The sequence below is a fragment of the Zootermopsis nevadensis genome, unplaced genomic scaffold (genome assembly GCF_977971745.1).
Source record: "Zootermopsis nevadensis isolate Lab colony 2312 unplaced genomic scaffold, Znev_1.0 Znev_ptg000029l, whole genome shotgun sequence".
NCBI classification, from domain to species: Eukaryota; Metazoa; Arthropoda; class Insecta; order Blattodea; family Termopsidae; genus Zootermopsis; species Zootermopsis nevadensis.
In genome coordinates, this window is record NW_028259161.1 from 1,635,315 (window position 1) to 1,657,164 (window position 21,850).

General features: G+C 40.3%; 3 protein-coding genes across 4 annotated transcripts in view; all 3 read left to right on the forward strand.

The window, feature by feature from the left end:
- Nucleotides 1–172: 172 nt before the first annotated feature.
- On the forward strand, nucleotides 173–6,713 carry Prosalpha5 (proteasome alpha5 subunit). The gene is made up of 6 exons (XM_022086056.2): nucleotides 173–270; nucleotides 495–563; nucleotides 1,523–1,676; nucleotides 2,388–2,563; nucleotides 3,298–3,459; nucleotides 3,978–6,713. The coding sequence occupies exons 2-6, from the start codon at nucleotides 495–497 to the stop codon at nucleotides 4,143–4,145; spliced, it is 729 nt and encodes a 242-aa protein (XP_021941748.1). The 5' UTR covers nucleotides 173–270; the 3' UTR covers nucleotides 4,146–6,713.
- A 1,615-nt stretch (nucleotides 6,714–8,328) lies between these two features.
- On the forward strand, nucleotides 8,329–16,937 carry Tmhs (Tetraspan membrane protein in hair cell stereocilia). The gene is made up of 3 exons (XM_022086142.2): nucleotides 8,329–9,025; nucleotides 15,408–15,656; nucleotides 16,088–16,937. Exons 1-3 carry the CDS (start codon nucleotides 8,611–8,613, stop codon nucleotides 16,297–16,299), a joined length of 876 nt encoding a protein of 291 aa, XP_021941834.1. The 5' UTR covers nucleotides 8,329–8,610; the 3' UTR covers nucleotides 16,300–16,937.
- Nucleotides 16,938–17,069: 132 nt separating this feature from the next.
- The window catches only part of MED20 (Mediator complex subunit 20), a 204,785-nt gene continuing 200,004 nt past the window's right edge, over nucleotides 17,070–21,850 (forward strand). For both annotated transcript variants that reach the window (XM_087358076.1, XM_087358077.1), the window contains exon 1: nucleotides 17,070–17,763. The gene's annotated coding sequence lies outside the window, so the exon portion shown is untranslated. The remainder of the gene's footprint in view (nucleotides 17,764–21,850) is intronic.

The window sequence follows — 21,850 nt, forward strand, 5'->3', positions numbered from 1 at the left end:
AATATCTCCTAATAAATAAATTATATTTTACGAGCCGATATCTTATTTAGTGGATACTACACACTGAAAGAGAAAGGAAAGCCACATCTATTTTTAACGTCTCCAAGAGAATAAGTTTATCAATCTTAAATAGGGATATTTCGGATTTATATTGGAGACATATTTGTGATCAAATGTTGGCATTAAATCGAATAATAATTGTTGCTGGCTGCTGCATTGTCGACAGTGACTAGCTACTTTAGAAGAGCAATTTTGAACTTGTAGTCGAAGGTAATGTATTTGCAATTAGGTTTAAATATTTACTGTTATTGTTTTAGGACAACTGAAACAAATATGACATCTTAAAAATGCAGATAGCCATTCTGTATATAGTATATTCGAGAGAAATGAAATTGGGAGGTTAGGTTCTGAAAGTGTACAATAATTGAGCAAGTGTATATTTGAATTGTGGAGGAGTAAAGCAAGTACAATTAAATCTAACATTTTATTTACAGATGTTTCTTACTCGTTCTGAATATGACAGAGGAGTTAATACCTTTTCTCCAGAAGGAAGGTTGTTTCAGGTAAGGAAGATTGAAAAATCATTTGTACCATATTTTTCATCTTCGTTGCTTTTTGTTACTCTGACCACTGGCATTTCGCCGCCGGTAACGTCTCAGCAAAATTCTAGAATGTTGTGAGAAGCAGAGTTCAGTCTTTGTATGTACATTGTGTTCTCTGATAAAGTTGAATGCAGATGCCACTTTCCAGCAGGAACTTCTATATTATAGGCAAGTTGATTTTGTTGTTTTTGTGTTGCACTACTAGACCTGTATTGGGAAAACCTCATAGTGCTTGGTAGTGAATAATGTGGTTCCACCCAGGAGCTAGGAAGTGACAATGTTATTCAACTTTATCACTGTATTACATAGTCATCCCAATAGGTTTCTCATAATAAATTTGTATTAGATTCCTTCTGGTTTTGTTATATTCTGCTATTACATTGACAGGAAGCTAAGCTGTGTGATTTGTTGACATCAATATGTGGTTCTTATGGTTATAAAGTTTTGTTAAAATGTTCAGCGAAGCTTCCTAATACTTCTAAACTGATTGAGGGCTGCATATATTTTTCTTTTGCAAGAGATTTAAAATCTGAAGAGTTCACATAGGAACTTTATTTATTTATTTATTTATTGTTTATTCTGCTTCCCAACATTATGCATTGTCTACTCACCAGCTCCAGATAGTTTGAGATATAAATGTTACAGCATCGTTGTTCTTTTGCCTTGTGACTTATATAAACATATTCAGCATTTAAACAAATATTGATGTTGCCTACTTCATGCAGAAATAATGAAGGGAATTAAAATGAATGATAATGGAGATGGTAGTTGAATGTGTTAATGAACTTTATCCTTCTTTTATCCTGCTCTTATTTCTATAATTTCCATGATCTCTCAGCTGCTGGTCATTCCAGTTCCAATATAATATTTTGCTGTAAGCATATGTACAATAGCATATATAGCTGTGAGGACAATTTTAGGTGGAGTATGCAATTGAGGCAATCAAGTTGGGTTCCACAGCAATTGGGATATGCACTTCTGAAGGGGTTGTTCTTGCAGTGGAGAAGCGTATCACCTCATCCCTTATGGAACCAACGACAGTTGAAAAGATTGTGGAAATTGACAAACATATTGGTAAGTCTGTTGATACAGCTGTTTTATCTGAACTGTGTTTGATTGGTGAGGTGTCAGATACCAGCACAAACAACTCCTCCTTTTTTCTCATTCCATTCACATCTGTTGTTTAGTGTCTCATGAGGGGTTGAAAAATTGTTCAAAAACCTACCTGCAAACTTATAAATTCAGTATCTCCCCCTCCCAATTTCTTTTGCTGAAAAAGTTTGTGTCTGTGCGTTACGTTATGTGAATTATTTGGAAGTCTTTGTCCTGCAGTCAGCATGTATTAACTTTATTAACTCTTCTTGCTTGTGACATTTTCCAGTCCTTATGGTTTCCACTTTACTACAAGTGCTAACAAATAAAATTAATGTTTATGTATATCTAAATCTTCTTTTGTTTCTTTTTTTGGAAAATTTTCAATCCTAATTACCCTCATCTGTATTTTAATATAATTTTGTATATGTTATTTGAATGCACTTGTGCATAATTCAACATAACTGATTATTCAGCAGGCTTTAACCTGATTATAGAGTTAAAATTAGATTTGTGAGATCTGCAGATATGTTACACATACCTACATGTGTTGACAGTATCAGAATTCGTTATACTTAGTTGCTATGGAAGCTTCAGATCATACATCAGGTTTCAGTGTGTTAGTAGATTTTAATATTTTGTTTCCCTGATGGGGATTGAAGATTGAGTGATGATATATCTTGCACATTGCAGGCTGTGCAGTGAGCGGGCTTATGGCTGACTCACGGACCATGATTGACCGAGCAAGAATTGAATGCCAGAACCACTGGTTCATCTACAATGAGAAAATGAGTGTGGAGTCAGCAGCTCAGGCAGTGTCAAACCTGGCCATCCAGTTTGGAGATTCAGATGATGATGGAGGGGCAATGGTAAAACACCTTCACATGGGTCACAGTACATTATAACATGCACTGTAGCTTTTCTGATTACCATATAAGTCTTTTAGATTGATACCTTTACTTAACAAGGATCATGTAGGAGTGAAGTTATGTGTCTCTATGCTTAATTACCAGCCCATGAAGAGGAAGGATGTAATGGAGGAAAAGCTCAATACATTCTTAACCTCAGCGTTAGGTGGGTGTGTGATTTGCTTTTTGGCGTGGGAAAAGGATTCCCACCCAGTGCCAATTTGTTACGAGGCTGTGTCACAGAGGTGGTCTGGATTTCTTGACAGAGGGAAATATCTTTGTCTCTTTTGCAAATCAAACCTTAGTTGTCCAGTTTGTAATTTGTTACACAACTGACTGCTCTCTGAGTTGTCTCTGTTACAGATATTTTAGCTTTTTATAATTAATTGAGGAATAAGTTAATGGAACTTGTCTGCATGTGGAGAGAAACCAATGCCTCTTCCATAAATTCAGACCCCAGTTGTTCAGATTGTAGTTAGTCACTTGCAAAAATATCCCTACAAAATCTTTTATCGATTTTAATGTAATATTTATTCTAAATTTGTAATAAACCTATATTTTAACATCAAGTTTTTTAAGTACCATGTGTTTCAAAATGCTCACTGTTTCAAGAAGATGGCTGTCTTCTGGGTTATTGCACCATATAGTCTGATAGAAGTTTATCTCAAACGCTATGCACTTTGTTTCATTTTTAGAGTCGTCCGTTCGGTGTGGCGATCTTGTTTGCCGGCTGTGATGAGAAGGGCCCGCAGCTTTTCCACATGGACCCATCTGGAACGTTTGTTCAGTTTGAAGCAAAAGCAATTGGATCAGGAAGCGAGGGTGCTCAACAGAGTTTACAAGAAGTATATCATAAGGTGCTCATCTCAACTCTGGACAATTTTTTCTGTTATACTGTTATAATATGTAGAAAATACCTTGAGTAGTGCATGTTGGCAATCATTACTAGCTTACAGTCCACCCATATACACTCTGCGATTCTTACTTGTGGCAACTGACACAGTTGCACCATGGTGATTGATTCCGAGATGTCCTCTAAGAGGGTTAAACAAGAGTTGTTTTCTACACAACATACTTTCATATCCTGTGGCTGCAGATGGTTCGGTGCTTTATTTCACTACCCTAGCAATACTACATGAGCTGTATGAAGTCCAACATTTGTTATGTCAAAATAATTGGCCGTGTTTTTACAACCATACATAATAAATGGAAACATTCTAGTTTTGTTTACCTTGAGCAGTGTATTTTGGAAAGAATACGGGATGATAAGAAATTTTGAGCTGTCAGTTGGAATTTTCTCCTGTGTATTATTTTTACACCTTGACATTTCAGGAGAAGGTTCGAGATTTTTAATTGCCAAACTTGTTGTTTTCAGTCCATGACGCTGAAGGAGGCTCTGAATGCAGTTTTGACAATCCTGAAACAAGTAATGGAGGAGAAACTGAGTTCGACAAATGTTGAAGTGATGACTATGACACCAAAACAGCTGTTTCATATGTTCTCAAAGGATGAGGTTGAAGAGGTGATCAAGGATATTGCATAATGTGCCGAAGTATTTGTAACTGCATTTTTCATCTTGGTACTAACGAAACAGGTTCTCCAGCTAGGTAACGGATGTGTAGTGCAGTGATACTGCCTGAGAACTGAAGCTTTATATTGTCATGGTTGATTAAACTTCAGTGTTTCAATGTGATGGGGCCTGTTACATCCTTTTCTTTTAGCGCTGTCATGCACATAATTTTCCTCATCACATAAGGAAAACTTATACCACATTGTAGATTAAAATTATACCAGGTATCTTCAGATTCAAAATTGTAAAAACAATGTTTTCATGACTCCAATGTTAAATGTTTATATAAATGGCTTGTTCTGCACCAGGTAAATGAGTACAGAGGAAGAGATTCAGTACTGACGAATTAATGCATAATGGCAATGAATTTTAAACCAGACTTATTCTCATTGATGATATCTAGGATGATGAATGTTGAAGTGAATGGTGCCTTCCATACAAGACAGTTTCTTGTCACCTGATTTTTAATAATAATGAAAGTTAGTCTGAATCTTTTTGCACCTTTGTGGCTTCTACATTATTTTTATTTTTAACCGTATCACGTTAGGAGAAGCATTTACACGATGTGATCCTGGACTGATGAATTTATTTATTGTTTTCTCTGCCTACATATTCTCACTGCACACAGATTTTGGATTATCCAGTAGCTAGTATGGATAGCAGTACAGAATTCTCAAAATCAACTCAAATCTGGGACAGAAGTTATTTTGGATTAAAACTGCACCATTCCAAAATTGGTTGTGGTTTAGAAATTTATTTTGTAGGATTTGAGGTTTTCATGGCAGTGAGTCTGAAGATGGCTGTCTTCAGGGTTGTTGCATCTTGTAGTCTGGCAGAAGTTTGCTGACGTTTGAGGGTGATGGGTACTCATCGCCCTGATGATGGAGGCAGCAGGGACTGAAACGTCAGTAAATTTCTACCACACTACAGGGTGCAACAATCAAGAAGACAGCCATCAAATTTCTTTGGTTTAGAAACATGAATGCTTTGACTACCAGATATTTTACTCCAACAAAATTTATCTATATTTGAAACAGTTATACAGTCTGTCCACAAAGTCCCTTCGGGTTTGAAAATTTGTGGCGCGCAAACAAATTGAGCTAGCCACGTGCGGTTTGCGGCAGATTACAGTGAAACTCTGGAAGTTTTTTACTGACCTCAGTAGACCTCGATGTGGGCTCCCTTGGTAGCACGGAGAACGTTCAGACGATATTCGCCCTTTTGCCATGTTCTGTGGAGCATGTCCGTTGGAATAGCTGAGATCGCATTCCTGATACGGGTCTTCAGGTCATGAAGTCTGTTAACTGGTGTTCGGAACACATTGCTCTTGACATAACCCCACAGGAAAAAATCCAGTGGTGTTATGTCTGGTGAACGTGGAGGCCAAGGCATTGGACCGTCTCTGCTGATCCATCTTGCGATCTCGGCTATTCCAGTGGACATGCTCCACAGAACATGGCAAGAGGTCGAATATTGTCTGGACGTTCTCCGTGCTACCAAGGGAGCCCACATCGAGGTCTACTGAGGTCAGTAAAGAACTTTCGGAGTTTCACTGTAATCTGCCGCAAACCGCACGTGGCTATCTCAATTTATTTGTGCACCACAATTTTTCAAAACCCCGAAGGGACTTTGTGGATGTCTCAGAACAAGAGGTGGTGACCTCTCCTCTACTCTCTGTCATTCATGTATCATGTGCATCTTTTGTGGTATGTTATATGTATAGAACTGTGGAGGCTCTTGTGATTGGCTCGTAGGATAATTATCGCGTCACTGTCATAGGATTACTGTTTTTATAGAATGTCTTTTCTCTTTTGGATTAATGTTAACCTGTCGGGGATAGGGAAGTATTTCCATTAGCCTGGCTGAGACGCCATCCTCTCGCATCTTGCTTGTGGTGTGCCCTGTTCAAGAGTCTGAATTGTGATGACGGAGTCGGGGCGGAGTAGCCGCTACACAAAGCCTATCCAGAGTCTGAAATTACCACTTACTGACAATTGGGCAACCTGTTGGGATATAGAGACGCCATTTTGTAAAAGAGTGTTATGCCATCATCGTCGGTGCAAATGGCCGTAGTAGCCGATGCGTCTGTAAACCCACTAGTACTGATAGTACCTGCGTCTTTCCTACTTGCTAACTCAAAGGTTTTCGTGTTTGGTAGTCGGTAATGGAATGTTATTCAGGCACTTTTGTTCACTGACTTAAAATCTGACGTGCACACTTCGGTTCTCAGGAGATGTTTTAATAGCTGGCTTTTGTTGTTCTTGTGTAACTTCTTACGTTCTGTCCATAGAAGTTCAGCTTTTTTGTGAGGTGATTTGAGAACGACACAGAGCACGTGAATTTTGCTGTGGCATATCCAAGCAGACACAGAAGTGTTCTTGTGACTTGAAACTGACGTCTCTTGCCTTTAAAACAATTCTGGATTTTTCCAAAATCAGGTTTTTTTTTTTTTTTTGTGTTTGTGGTGGAACTCTGTGGCTGTGAGCGACATCACCTGAAAATGCATTGAATGAAAATAAAGGAGATCAATAACACTTGTTATATGTAGTGTTTCTCTTACCTTTGCAAAAATGTACCCTTTATGCATTATTTTGCAGGTTGCTTAAATTTAAAATTGTAAGATGTGTTTGTGTCACACACAAGAATTTCCTGGTAAAAAATAGCAACAAGCAAAGTAACTCGGTGTAGTATCTTATTTATAAAGAGTTTAGATCTTATTAAGATTTCCGTCTTCTGGGTTATTGCGCTGTGTAGTCTGGTCGATGTTAACCAACGTTTCAGAGGTCATACTGCCTCCATCATCAGAGTATGAAGATTTCTGTCTTCTGGGTTGTTGCGCTGTGTAGTCTGGTCGATGTTAACCAACGTTTCAGAGGTCATACTGCCTCCATCATCAGCGCAATAACCCAGAAGACGGATATCTTCATACTCACCGCTGTGAGAACATCAAGTCTTACACAGTTCAGATCTTGGTTGGGGGATTTGCTTATGCAGTTCCATTCTCGACCAGACCTGATCTGGGATCTACCCATCCTGCTATTCAATGGGAACTAAAAGTTGTTTTGTATGGGTGAAGCATCTGAAACAAAAATGACTTGTTTCCATATACAGATATCAAGCATTCACGGAATTTTACCTCCACGCCCCTTATACATTTTAGAGGCATTAAAAGTAAGAGACGGTCGTGACTGACGTTCACATTTTGTAACAACATTTATTCTGTTACAAATTCTCTGGTCACTTAGGATTTCGAGTCGCACGGTGCATAGGCAACTCATACTACATGAGTGTTATTTGGGTTGCATAATGGGACAGGTTAACGTTGCTGATTTTTAACGCAGTTGTCTGATCTTTCATTGTTAAAGTTTATTTCTGCACATCGTACACATTTATGAGTTTATGATAAGCTCGATTTTGTACTGAACAAATTAAATCGTATATTAACAAAGCATTTTGAAATAAAATTCAAAATTGAACACCGATTGTACGAAGGCTTATTACTGTACATTATTTTAGAGAGACTTCAATTCGATATACATTCTCGTAACCAATATCCGTTTTAATATTATTTTCTCACCTTCTCGGACTTCAAATTTGTTACTATACACGGCGCCAGAACCCAGAAGAACATCATCTTCACCGCCGTGAAAACCTCCAATTTATAAAACTGTGTAGACTTGTCGATCGGTGCCAACGTTTCGGAGTAACATACTGTCTTCATCTTCAGGGTTGAAAATAAATTATGTTTTCTTTACCGAAATGTTGGTATCTAACGACTGATGTGTAAGTTCCAAGAAACTAAAACATCTGTTGGTTCACATCTTTGTGCAACACGTCCAGGCCACCCTGGGGTTACGGAGTCCTCCAAGATGAAAAGACAAACTCAACGTTTGCACCTGGAAACTGGTTTCAAGGAACCTGATAGTTGTGGGAGAAGATGAAGAAAGAAAGAAGAGAGATGTGAGATTATTTCTGGATCGAAGTAATGTATTCCTGCATTACAATGCGTTTGTCATCCGAGACTAAGCTACTCCTACAAAGTGATATTACAACCGAAGGACGCCTCTTCGAAGGTGCGACTGTTCGTGGTAGAGACACCGACAAAGCCTCGAGTCTCCATCTACTGGCAGGTATGAGAACTTACTTGTCAGGCCAATACGTGCAGCAGGCGGCCCTCATCAGCAGACTTGAAGTCACCTCGTAACAGGCCAGGCAGTCGCCATTTTATTGTGTTCAACCGAAGTTTTAACAAACTGCATGAATCGCTCGTAAGTTTGAACATTTTGTGATGTTGACGATTGTCGAACATTCGGATAAAAGTGTGATGACCGTCCTACAGTGTAGGTAACAGCTTGTGACGTTGTTCTGGCTGCATCTATTATTATTATTATTCGTAATACTGAAGAGAGAGAGTGCAGAGTACGTTGGTTTCGAAGCAATGGGCTCCAAAGTGGAATACGTTGAGTCGTCACACATTTACGCTACCAACTACGTGCGCAACTCGAAAGCCATTGGGGTATTGTGGGGTATTTTCACTATATGCTACGCCATAATCGTGGTGGTGGCATTTGTTACACCAGAGTGGATAGGCGACACCCTGGAGTCGGAATATCCCGGGCGGTTTGGGCTGTGGGCGAGGTGCTACTTCCACAGTTCGTCAGGAGGCGGTGAGGACTGTCAGGGTAGCCTGGATGACCTGTCCACTGTGTCCAGCCCTGCCTTCAGGGCGGCCACCGTCTTCGTGGGACTGGCCGTCATCCTCGCCCTCCTCGCCATATGCGCCATGTTATTGTTCTTCTTCTTCCAATCTACCACCGTCTTCCACGTCTGTGCGTGGATCCAGGTTTCCTCAGGTAGGTGATGTTTGTTCTCACGTTGTCGATTCTTAGTTATTTAACCGTATCTTATGCGTGCTATATGCCCCGCCTCTCTCATCTTCCTTGACATGCTTACACTGCTTCAGCTATAGAGCTTATATATGGCGTTGAATGATACGATGATTATGAATGATGGCTGTAACTTTATAGTACGTATTGCCTCTTTGGCTCATATGATGTTTTGATTTTTTACATATGACAGCAGTCACAATGAATTTTCTTTTATTCTTATATATTTATGCTATATTTTTGCAACACAATTGAATTCGGTTCAGGTTATGTTGATTTAATTTATGTGTGTGTCTGATTTTCTAAATATTAATTAGCGAATTTTTCTACAAGTTAGGAGACATGACGTCATGCAGGTGAGTGCTAAGTGAGTGTCTTGGAGTAGCGGAGTAAAACCACTGAACTCCTCAGTCAAAGGTAGTTCGTGTCAGGGCCGAAATTGAAACGTGTGACCTCTAGAACACCAGTGCGTCGTAAACCTCCCCTTCCCCAGGGCTTCCAATGTCCCTACTTGTCATACAAATCTGAACAAGTACGAACTTTTAAAGAGAGGCTTGAGTCAAGTGTCTGAATGTGAAAGAATGGAGCAGCTCAGGTAGAAATTTAACTCGCAGCATCTGTCTCAGATCTGTGCGATTAGTCCATCGTCATGGAACATGCAAATCATTCCGTGAGTAGTGACGGAAAAACAGATGACGCACGACCAGCGCGTGACTTTGTTGTAACAAATTTCTACGGTCACCTGTACTTTCTTTCTTAGAATAAAAAGACAGCAATTATAAAAGGAGCAAAGACGGCTGGAGTGTGAAACTGGCTACACACCTCCGTGAACTCATTGGATGTTGCATTGTAATGAACTGAAGTCCTATTTTATATTTGGGATGTTTTTGATTGCTTTTTTTTCACAAAGACGTGCCACTGGATAGTTTATTTCAGTGTTAAATAAAATAATATTGATTATATAGCTTAAAGTAGAATACATACCGAAAATGCTTGCTAACTCTCAACTTAAGAATGCCTTGATTTCTTTCTCTGTTTTTATGTTATCTGGGTGTGAAATTTAGTCTCTTATTCGGAGGAAAGGAAATGAATATAAATTACAGAGAACATTTCGGTCGAGCACAGACGAACGAAGAGAGAATCAAGAAAACTAGACAACTAGAATCTTCATGATTTATTTTCTTCATTTGGCGGCTCCCCCAATCTCGTGGGATTGCGCGTTTACATTCCGCAACAGGAGAAAGTTTTCGTGTGCGCGCAATGTGGCGCAGAGAATCAGCAATTGGTTGACATATTCATGGAACGTTTTCTACGGAAAGAGTGCAACTTCACAGTAAACACGAAAATGGTGTCGTGTTGCCGTTTAACTCTCCAAAAAGCACTGAGATGCAACACGCAGGTTTCTTGCTTTGCCAGCAATTCTGCATTTCGTGTTTAAGGGGTATCGTACGAGCTACATTAGCACGTATAAGAGACTCAGAAACTGTGAAACGCTGTAATAAAACTAATCCCAAAAGGCGGTCAGTCAGGAGTTAGGATTCCGCCTCAGAAGACGCCACGCCACGTCTCCGGATCTTCCTCAGTGCGTGGGTCTGCTTGCCGCATTCCGTTGGTAGGTAACGGTGTCTCGGGCAGCCTACATGTAGACACAAAAGGCCGTCCGCCACTCTGATCCTTGTGGACGGAAGCTGCGCTGTGTAGGGATTGCAATGGGCCTTCAGCAATCAGGGCGAAGGCACAGACGAGAGTAGACTATGATGTTAGATAGGTTCTCGAAGGAAACAGAGAAGACTGGGAGATAGACAGACTAAGTTATTAAATGAAGGAAGAAGAAAGATAGAAAGAAATAGACGGAAAGATGAAAGAAAGATTGTGAGGATACGTGAACGAGGATTAAACTGGCTCAGTGTAAAAAGGAATGATTTACCCTGCTGTGAATCGCTGTTTAATTACGTCAGCGAAACAAAGGACCTCCAGAACAAATGAAGGTGACACCGCCTAAGTGATGTCACTTTCCAGTCGTCCTTGTTACTGGCACCCGAACGGTCGGTCGGTCGGCGAAACAAAATAATGAATACAGAATTTTAGTGAGGAAATATCTTCAGGAACGGTCACTTAGTAGACCGAGACAAAGGCCGAAGGATGAAATTAAACAGGATATTTTGTAAATGTATTGTGCAGATGCGAATTGGATTCAACAGGCTCAATTACAGGACCAATGCCAAGCTTTTCCTTCAACGAAGTTTAGTGTTGACGTAAGTAGTGTGCGTGGGGTTTAATTTCGGTTTTATAAAGTGAACGCAAACGAATCACGTTTTATTCGATTTCATTAAAAGCTACCGACGTTTCGTGATGCACTCAACATCGAATTTCTCTAGCACAACTGATTTCGCCAGGGCAGACACTCGTTCCTTGGGCCCCCACGCTCTGCACACGACGCTGCATTTGATTCTAATTCCATCGCCCAGTGGTTTTAGGTCCTTGTCGATTTAGTGACAAACGAAAACCTGTGCTACTTGCAGCACATTCCATGGCCACCCGGTGTCCAAAAAGTCAGCAACCACAACTTCTCGCGAGAATACACACGGTTTCTGTGCAGTCATAGCGTTGTAGCTAAGGCAGTGAAGGTCACCCGAATAAGGTCATTGGGCCTGTCTCACCGTTGCTCTGGCATAACGGGACTCGAACGGAAAGCAACTCTCGGTCACGCATAGGAGTCTGCCTGCCTGCCTGCCTGCCTGTGTAACTTGACTGAGTAACTGAGCCACAAACTAATAACGAAATTAATTATCTAGATGTACCAGCTAACTAACCAATCAACGACATAACAAGCAAGGTTATTAACTAACAAACTGATTAATTAAGTTTCTAACTAACTGACTGACCCACTGTTTAAGTACGTAGCGAAGTATCCAGTCACGAGTGACTGAGTAACGAACTAATAAACCATTTAAGTAGGTATTTAACCGAGTAATTAACTGAAATACTAACTCTGTAACAATTGTAAGTAATTAAACAAACAAGAAAGCAACGAATCGAAAAACGATCGAGATAGCAAATTAAATAGATCGCTAAGTACCTCTCAGCAAGTAACTAAGTACCACATATAATTAACAAACAAATTAAGCATATTACTGGAAACAAAACCTGACACACAGTCCACTACTCGTCCTCAGCTGACGCAATATTGCCAAAATCCACTTAACCGAGATCCACTTTAATATTATATGCAAATTTCGTCCCTGTTTCAGTGGGTTGCCCTACGTTGCGCACGTAATTGTGTAAAAAGAGGAGAACATCTAAACACGACATGAAGAAACACCTGCCATGCGAATAACAAACAAACAAACACAATACATACATGATAACCTCGAATCAGCATATTCCGTCAGGTAGCACAAACATGGCGATCCAACAAACAAACAAATCCGGGTCTTTAACCCTTCCAATGATGAATTGTTACGCGAAGCAACGAAGCCTAGAAATCGTTCTACGCAGCCTAGACACGTAAGGATACTCAACGTTGCTTGTAAACTCGCTGCTGTAGTGTGAACGACCGATAAGTCAAGGGCTTCTGCTTAACAGTACGTGGCGTTCTTTACGAAGACTTGCTGCAGACTTAGCCATAAAATATGCGAGAATTTGAAATCAACTTCATATTACGCCCTGCAGTCTCACCTTGAAAGTTTATAATCATTTCAATCTCCTGCTATTATGCAAACTGTATGTTCATTATCGTTAAGAAGACGTGGAACTGGATTCTGTCCTGAGCCAGCTGATGCCAGAACACATCTCACACCCTATTTGCACAAGACATAATTCATTTTTGCGTTATATACGCAGATGATCTACGTTCCCTTTCGTTAAATTTTCTTACCGTCGATCTGACAAGTCTTGGCCCTGCGATGATTAAAATAAAGAACTCAGCAGATAATCGAGTTGAAACAAATTGTGTTGACGCTCAATTAGAAACGACGAGATTATTATGAACAGAATAGGCCCAGCCTGGACCTTTCGATTTCTATCGCCAAAGCCTCGTGTCTGAACTCACATTGACCCTTACGAAACGTAGTGAAGGAAAGTTCTGTTCCGCTCTGAATGCAGTACGTGCTTAATTATACGGACAGCATTATGTTCAAAGCGACAAAAAGCCTTTCGGTGGAAACGAAAGGCAATTTGTTGTGTCATGATTTATCAGTTCAATAAATAGACTTAGAAGCAAACGCCTTTCATTTTGCAAACGCAGCGAACATGTTCAATATCTCCGCCTACGAATCCTGGGATGTCGATGTTCGGTCCCTCGGTAGAGACTGAAACCGACTTCCACCTTCTGTATCTTAAATACTGGGTAAGAATGCATGATTTTGAATATATTGCTTAAGCCACAGACCTGATTTCTACGACTGTGCAGAGCCTGCAATTCTACTGTTTCTTAATGGACTGAAAAATCCCAGGCTGTGGCCTGGTACCTTACGTCTGTTGAAACTGCAGACATTTAGTAACGAAATGTTCCCACCATAGTCATAATATCATGGTGTGAGACATTACCACCTGCACTGGATGACGAAGCTTCTGTGTTTCGTCCGGGGCGATGTAATTACGCCAGTTCAGGGTTTTCATTTAAGGTGCAAAATAAGCCGTTTCTTGTTCGACGGTGTATCCATGGTAAATACATTCGCAATTTTAAACATGAAAGACATTAACCCAGAAGAATATTCTTACCGGCACTACTAAATATGATATTTATTCAGAACAAGTGGTCTGTGTGGCTGAACGACATATCTCGGGCATAGCATATAAAGGGTTGAAACGCTGGGATACATAACAAGTAATCTGTCATGTGGCTAAGGATGAAACTGGTCGGCAAGATTTAATGTCGAGCTCGTCTTTAGAATCTCGTCTGTACTGACGGTGGACGACTGGCTGACACTTCTTTGGACTGGCGTTAAAAGCGCGTCGTTTGCTTCCGGAAATGGCTGCCATCAGACCGGAAACGCTGAGGCTGAAGTTGCTCTGGCCCGGTCAGGGGTAAAGGTGTCCAGTGACGCAGAACTCGGAAGAATACGATACTTCACTATTCTAAACAAATTAGGCAACAAAAGCGAAAGTTACTATGCAAAGTGAACAATGTTTACCCTGTGCCTGTCTCCATCCATCTTATTTTTCCCCTCTTTCTCTCAACATTCTTCGCCTTTGTACCGTAATCACAGTGCAGCGATCAGCTGCAGTGGTATTTTGAAGACCACCTAATTCACGATCATATATCGTATTACATTTTTCATATTAATCCGCCAACATCTTGCATTATTACGTATTACTGTAGTTAATTTTTAATGTTAAAACGGAAATACGAAGGTAAAGGCAGACGGACAGACACAGCAAGCGCATTACGCGATTGGCAGGTCATAGCAACTGCGTCACTCCCGGAATAAACATTCAGAATCTATCTAGTAATAATCGTATCCATAAAACGAAACTTTATTTTTTTTAAAAAAAAAAAAGCTAGCTTGCTGTACGCAGTAGTGAGAATATTCTTTTAACTTGTAGCAGAACTTTCCGTGTTGCGACAAACCTCAGTCTTGGGTTTGTGTAGAGAAGCAAGAGATTTACTGAATACGCAAATTTACCGCTAATAGGAACCGCTGTTAATTCACATGAAGTGGCATGTTTGAACTTTCTAGTGAAAGTGATGTGACATTATTTTGTTTTATCCAGCTGTTTTTCGCCCTTCTTCCTTCTTTCTTCCTTCCTTTCTCTGCGCAGAGGCTGACAAAGAGCACAATCGTCATGTTTCGTCTGCCCATGTCATCGCTTGATGACCAAGATCCTGAAAACAAGTGTGATAACTACTGAAGAAAATTTTAACATTTCTAAAGTCTTTTTTAACATGTGTTTGTAGTCGAAGTTATTTCAATTGCGTTTGTGTCCTAGGTCAGAATGAAAAAATGACTATAAATAGGTAGTAAGGATTTGCAAGGAGCCGGTCGTCGACTAGAGAAACTGAGCAAAACTATAAATACACTAGATTCGATTAGACCGTCCCCTTGAGTCACAGGTACAAGACGATCGAAGCGATACTCGTCATGCAACAAGTGACCTACCAAACATCTACGGAAAAAGCCGACGCACTGATGGCTATTGTCGTAGAAGGCGACAAGTCGTGCCGATGCGTGGACGCCAGACCTTTTTCGTAATGAAATTAAATTCTAGTTTACTGCGTTTCATTTTCAGTAGGCTTCTGGGACAACTTAACTGTCGTGTTTAGTGAATAATGCGAGAAAATGGGGCTGTGCGTGAAACTGATCATCCAAAATGCATGGAGCCTTGTCTCCTCCCTGGCGTGTTGCAGCGGTGTGTCTAATTGTGGGCGTCGTGACGTACCCTGCCGGTTGGGACGCCAGCGAGGTGAGGCGCACCTGCGGCACATCCGCGGGCCGCTACGAGTTGGGGGAATGCGGTCTGCGGTGGGCCTACCTTCTGGGCGTCATCGGCTGCCTGGACGCCGTCATCTTGGCGGCGCTCGCCTTCATCCTTGCAACCCGCCACGTCAGACTGCAGGTCGAGCCAGGGTACACGGCCAACGGCTCGCTCTACAAAGGTGAGAGTGCACGCGCCATGATACTGCAAACATAATAAACTTCATTTACATCCACACCGCATATGAAAATCTCGGTTAAGCTGTCATAATGGCATATATTCCGATGATTAGAACATGTTTTTAATTTAGGTAACTTCTGTATCATATAGCACAATGCAAAGATAGTCAGAATTAAAATCGCAACTCAGTTCATAATAGATTTGATACAGCGTTGTTAAATAACAAATTTAATACCTATCAAGTGATTACAAAACGCATTTCTTGAGAGAAACGACAGAAAGCAACTACAATATCGAATAATAACTTAACGTAACTCCTGTACCGCCGCTAAGTGTCGATGCAGAGACCCGGATTTGTAAAGCATGAGTTCATGACGCAACGCGCTGTTATCCCGTCCTTTCACTACTGACCTCAGGCAGGTGTGATTGCAGGTGAAGTGAATGGAGGTTTCGTGGGCGATGCACAGTCAGTAGGCGGGTCCAGGAAGTCGCTGAACCTCCACCCCGTGCTCCTAATGCCTCAACCTCACCACCCAGGAGGTGAGACCGACCGCTTCTCCGAATTCTCTAATCGCACCGGTCGCTCCAAGTCGTCGGCATATAGAGCCGAGTATGCGTCCAGCATCCAGAACTTCCAGCTGTGAGGACTTCTGATGCAATAATACAGGATGTTAATTTTGTAATGGAACCATCTTTAACCGAAGACATCGCCGGGACATTCCACTTGTAATTCTGGGACATGTCCGCGGCTCTCAGTTTGATTTATGGGGGGTTTAGTTATATTGCAGACTGATTTGTCTGAACCGTCTCCTCGCGTCCATGCGGATAGATTTGGAGATGAATGTCCCATTAACCATCCGTCTGTATGGTGAAATAATATTCTTGAATTCTACTTTTATGCCAGCCTTGTATTCTGTAAGTATTCTGGCCTCTGTTTACTTCATTCGGTTTCAACAGTTAGTGTTGATACGAGGAAACAAAACAAAATTTTTCACCAAAACATAATTTATGTAACGTTTGTTTACTGTGTGATACCCCGTTAAGTAATTTCTGATTTTAACAGTGTCTAGCATTCCCTTTCCGCCACATAAAACAGTAGAATGGAAATCAATAAAATTAATTTCCGTTCCCACGTGTATCCAGAATTTCTGAAAAAACACGACTTGTTCTGCATTAAACCGGTTGTATATTTTATTAGTCATAAAAGAGACATATGTTTGTGTTAAATGCAGTAATCTCGTTCTTCTTAAAAGAAAACTAGTTAAAGAGCAATGTAAAATGACTTGTCTTCTGTTTGAAGGACTATATCCTGTGCCAGCTCAGTCCAGTCCACACCTTCATATCCCATTTCCCTATCATGCCTTGATATTGAACTCCCGAAGGTGAAAGTCTAACCATTCCAGTCGTGATCTTGAGTGAGTTTCGTAATGCAGAAGAAACAGAGTTACAGTCTCCTAGAGATTTATTGCATCCACTCCAATCAAAATATTGCATCCTCTGAACTATCCCAGATGAGAAAAATACAGTACTGCACACTCACTCACCCGTTCATCATTCATCACCTTGATGATGGAGGCAACAAGGGCCTCTGAAACATTGGTGAACTTCTACCACACTACACGGCGCTACAACCTAGAAGAGGGCCATCTTCGTGGTTCACATCGTTTACTTTTAAGCAAACATCGTATGACAGGATCCAGAAAAAGAATTTTAAAAAAGAAAAAAAAAAGCGAAAGGAATCGTGGTACACGAACTTCAACGCGTCGGCACTTATTGATTATGAGCACCATGCCTTTTACCACGCGGCTATTTCAAACACTTACTAAATCATATACTAACTTTATATTACTATACATCATTTGTTCTATTCAGCAAGCTTTCGCAGAGCGTTTGTCATTTGTTGTGTGTTTGTTTGTGATGGAAGAGGTTAGACATTGGGTCCGTGTTATTTTTATAGTGAAACAGTACAGTAGGAAACTTAGTGTTAACATCACAAATGCCAGCAGTGTTAAAGAATTGTTTATTGGATTATAAGTGTGGATTAAGCGTGTCCCTGTCGAAGTGGGTTCCAGAAACTTTCTGGACGGCATACATGGCTACGTGGATAGGTAAGTTTCCTTAGTTCAGGTTCAAATGATAGTCTTTACTGTAATTGTTGGGTATATTTATATGGTTTTGTACATTACAAAGAAAAAAAGATTAAGTAATGGAATTCTCTGTAAAATGTGTTTCTGATCAGAATTAACCTCACAATCTTTTCGTGTAGTTTCATCTGTTGGTCAGTAGATGGCAGAAGCAACACTATGTCCAATGCAAGTGCTTGTAGTTGTATTTTGAAAATTTGCCAATAGATAGCAGAAGCAATACTACGTCCAATGCAAGTGCTTGCAGTTGTATTTCGAAACTTCGCCAATAGATGGCGGTAGCATACATTCTTGACCCCACAATCGATAACCTCACTTAGGGAAATGACTTGTGAATTCGCCTGTAGATGGCTGAAGTGTGTCTGTATTGGGAAAAAGTTGGGATGCCGATTAATTTATTTCTGTAATAAAGTAATAGATAGGTGGAGACGAAGGAAGTTGCGTCGTGTGGAATTACATTACAATGATTTTAAAATGAATGACGTTGCTGTTGCTGAATTTGTGGTTATTGTATTTTTGATATTATTGTTTTATCGTCATTATTATTCTAAAATGTGACCAAGAGCGGTGCTGATGTGCGTTTATCGTTGTTTCATCATCATGTTATATCACATCTTCTTCTTGGTCTTGCAAATGGACGTATTATAAGAGATGTTTCTCACGAAAATGTATGAATTCCTCCTCTGTTCCATTCTAGCCAATGACCAGTCTGTCATTGCTTAATGTCCTTCGTTATTATAAAACTACTAATGACGTATCAATCACGTAATTCCCAAACACATATTCTGTCTTGCTGTTCAATTACGTACTCTGTTCTAAGGTCAAAGTGTGTTCTTAAGTAATTTTTTTTTCAAAAACTTGGAAACTGGTGGTTTTCCCTCGAAACAAGAGGCGTTTTATACCCCGACAAAACAAGTGACAAAATGATTGTTTTGTGCGTCCTGATCTTCAGCGCTTTGATGGAGTGATAACAGTTTTCAATGTTTCCAGAATTCATTCTTCTCCTAATTTCTGATTATTAATATCGTTCCCAGGTATTTTTATTTTTAAACATTCTCACACAGTTATACAGTGAATTAGCCATTATCGCTGCTAGCTGTGGTCGAGCGACGGGTGGAATAATATTTCCTTTTTTGTTTGTGCGTGGATAAGGAAATAGTTTAGAAAAGAATGTCTGTCACAGCGGGAATCTTGTTACCAGAAGGGGTTATCTTGGGGGAGGATTGGGGTTGAAAGCTGCTGGCCTAGTTTTTATAACGAGCACCATATTATTTGCCATTCAATCGTGAAGATTCTTGTAACGAACACAGTTAATTTGAGCGCCCAAAGCGAGTGGGATTTGTTTCAATGATTCCAGTTATAAACATCGGGTGTGTTCGTAATCTCAGGTTTGGATGCCGGAAACTTGTGTTTTGCTGCGGTGGCAGAACACTGCTTGAGGCTTTTGTAAACAATGGCGCCACTTGTCAACTGAAAGAGACAACAAAGGGTGTGTATGTCCCTCATGAGCTACGCCGGCTCTCCCCCCAAGTGCCTACATGGCTTATAGTGGTCAAGGTCACAAGACTATCGCAGTTCCTAGATTGACGTAGGCAGAAGACGCATCTGAGATGACGTTCTGCTCTACGAGGCTGCATAAAGTAACGAATTAAGCAAAATCCCTATGAACTGCTTGAGAATTTGATAGTTTCTCGCACCCTCAAAAAATTCGCCACGTTTTATGAGACCCGAAATTTTATTAGAGTTTTCACAAAAGTGCGCCACTGGACCGTGACCTGAGGAAACTGAATCCTGCTGACAGCCTCACAATTAATATTAACTTTCTATGTAGGTTTATGTATAGGTCTTTCAAGTAGTCACGTTCCTTCGGGTTTTCCAACTAAAATGCCGTGTGTATTTCTTGTATCTTCGATGACTGCCACACGTCTCCAGCCCAACGTCTTTCATTTGATCTCCCTAATATGTCGTGACTAATAAGTTATAAATCGTGAAACTCTTCTTTATGTAGCTTTTTGCCATCCTCGTGTTACAACTCCGTCTCTTAGCAACTCTTCAACTGTTTCACATGCCCTTTGACTGTAGAACACGAAGGTTAATTCTCCCTCCCAGCCCTAACTTCTATCTTAATGGTGTCTCCATCTAGTTCACATTTTTCACGAGATACAAAATGTCGTGTAGCAGGTCAGCTCAGCGGTAACAGGCATGACGTCTTCAAATAGACAGGCCCTGAAAGCTCATTTATAAATCACTTCCGTCGTTGAATCTTACTCACAGTCTCAGCAAACAATATGAGTGCGTATAATTCCAATCGCACAAGATATTTGTGGTACTGTTCCGTGAGAGGCAGAGGCCTCGCAGTGGGCCGATCCCCGACCCAAGGAGTCATAGCAAGTGTCAAAAACGGCTCGTAGTAGTTTCAGAAGTTAATTCTGAATTGAAACAGGACAGTGGGTCTAATCCGTGATAAGTGAATAATGATTAAGTAGGCGTACATATGTACGAAATTAAGGAAATTAATATAACAAATTAATATTAATAATTACCTACGAAAATTAATAAAAAAGTTAATATACGAAAAAAGGAAGTTTAAGTAAATATTAAATTAAATTCTAAATAAATAGAATGAATAGATAGGTAATTCAATAAGTGAATGAATGAATCTTTTGACATGGGGAAGTTTTGCTTGCCTCTCTAACAAAACTCCTGGACACGACCACATGGCTCTCTGAATGTGTGTAGGCACGTAGCGAGGAGCCAAATAAGGCAGAATGAAAACAGGTTCGTTTGCAATTAAACGCTCTAATGAAACAGTCAGGCCCTCGTAATTTTGTTGCGAGGCCTGTACTTTAGTAGGTCGACATAATTTTCCTGAACAAACAAAGACCCGTAGTAACATTGTGTAATTCAGATGCAGATTTACCTCGAGGGCAAGATGCCATCATTGCGCGGGGTAACCTTTATTTTGTCGCGTTGCTACCCCTAATTACATAGGCTGTCCTGCGTACACGGCAATAGCTGGACTCTTAACATGGGGAAACCCGGTGCAGATCCACAGATACGTTGGTAGTATCTGTGGATACTCTCGTCTTGATCCTCCTGCTTTATGCTGCCTTTAGTTGCTGGATCAGTCGGCGTTCAGACATAAAAAAACATATTTTTACTTGTTCGTTGTCAGGGGAGAATATAAATTTAACAACATAAGAATTTTGCGATTTATACAAGTCGCCTATTATTGTTCAGGTGGTAAAATGTAGGAGGCTGTGATTTGTTCTAGGCACGCAATTACGCACGCCGTCATGTAGGCTCCTTTGTAGTAACTGAAAGTCGAAATAAAATACCGAAATTACGTATGGCATTTTAGGTGTTGAAAGTGTTAACAAGAAATGTGGGTTAAAGTGTAGTTAGGTGCTTCCTGCACTCAGTCCTTCTTCTTGCACTCGAATTGTTATTACTCCGAGCAATCATACAAATTAAGTTTCTCGCAACGTCTTGAGGCTTCGTCAAAATTACAGAACGCTGACGGCAAGCAGTGCGTTTGTCAGACAGATTACACAAGCAAGCTGCTCACTCCACTACTGGAGCTGGTAGCTGACATCAAATAGCTCTTCTTTCAAGTGCACATCCATTCCCCCTTCCCCTCCCTTCCACCCTTTCTTTAAACTTAATCATCCCCAACATCTAAAGCGAAAACCCTGGCTGACCTCTTGTAATTCCTTTACAAATTTTGACAATTACAGAAGTTGATAAATGTTCTATATTTAAAGTGGCTTTAATTTATGAAGTAATCTCGCGTTTCTATCTGTATACGTATAATTCAAGCTCTTTTATATATGGCAGAACAGAAATAACGTATTTACGCTCGTGGTATGCAACTGATGACCCATGATCTAAGTTCAAGCAAGAATAACTAAAATGATTAATTAGTCTGTAGAGGATTTTAATGACTTTCTTTCACTATTCTTCTTGGTAGTTTTATTCAGTCCCTCCAAGCGAATATCTGAAAAGCAGTTGTAAATATAACATGAAAATTTGAAAGCGTGCATTTTTGTAT

Bases quoted from the DNA above. Each gene is read 5' to 3' on its own strand.
- Tmhs (XM_022086142.2), top strand. From the start codon at position 8,611: ATGGGCTCCAAAGTGGAATACGTTGAGTCGTCACACATTTACGCTACC. The intron at 9,026-15,407 runs GTAGGTGATGTT...GGCGTGTTGCAG, and splicing joins GTGGATCCAGGTTTCCTCAG to CGGTGTGTCTAATTGTGGGC. The intron at 15,657-16,087 runs GTGAGAGTGCAC...GTGTGATTGCAG, and splicing joins CAACGGCTCGCTCTACAAAG to GTGAAGTGAATGGAGGTTTC.
- Prosalpha5 (XM_022086056.2), top strand. From the start codon at position 495: ATGTTTCTTACTCGTTCTGAATATGACAGAGGAGTTAATACCTTTTCT. The intron at 1,677-2,387 runs GTAAGTCTGTTG...TGCACATTGCAG, and splicing joins GGAAATTGACAAACATATTG to GCTGTGCAGTGAGCGGGCTT. The intron at 3,460-3,977 runs GTGCTCATCTCA...TGTTGTTTTCAG, and splicing joins TACAAGAAGTATATCATAAG to TCCATGACGCTGAAGGAGGC.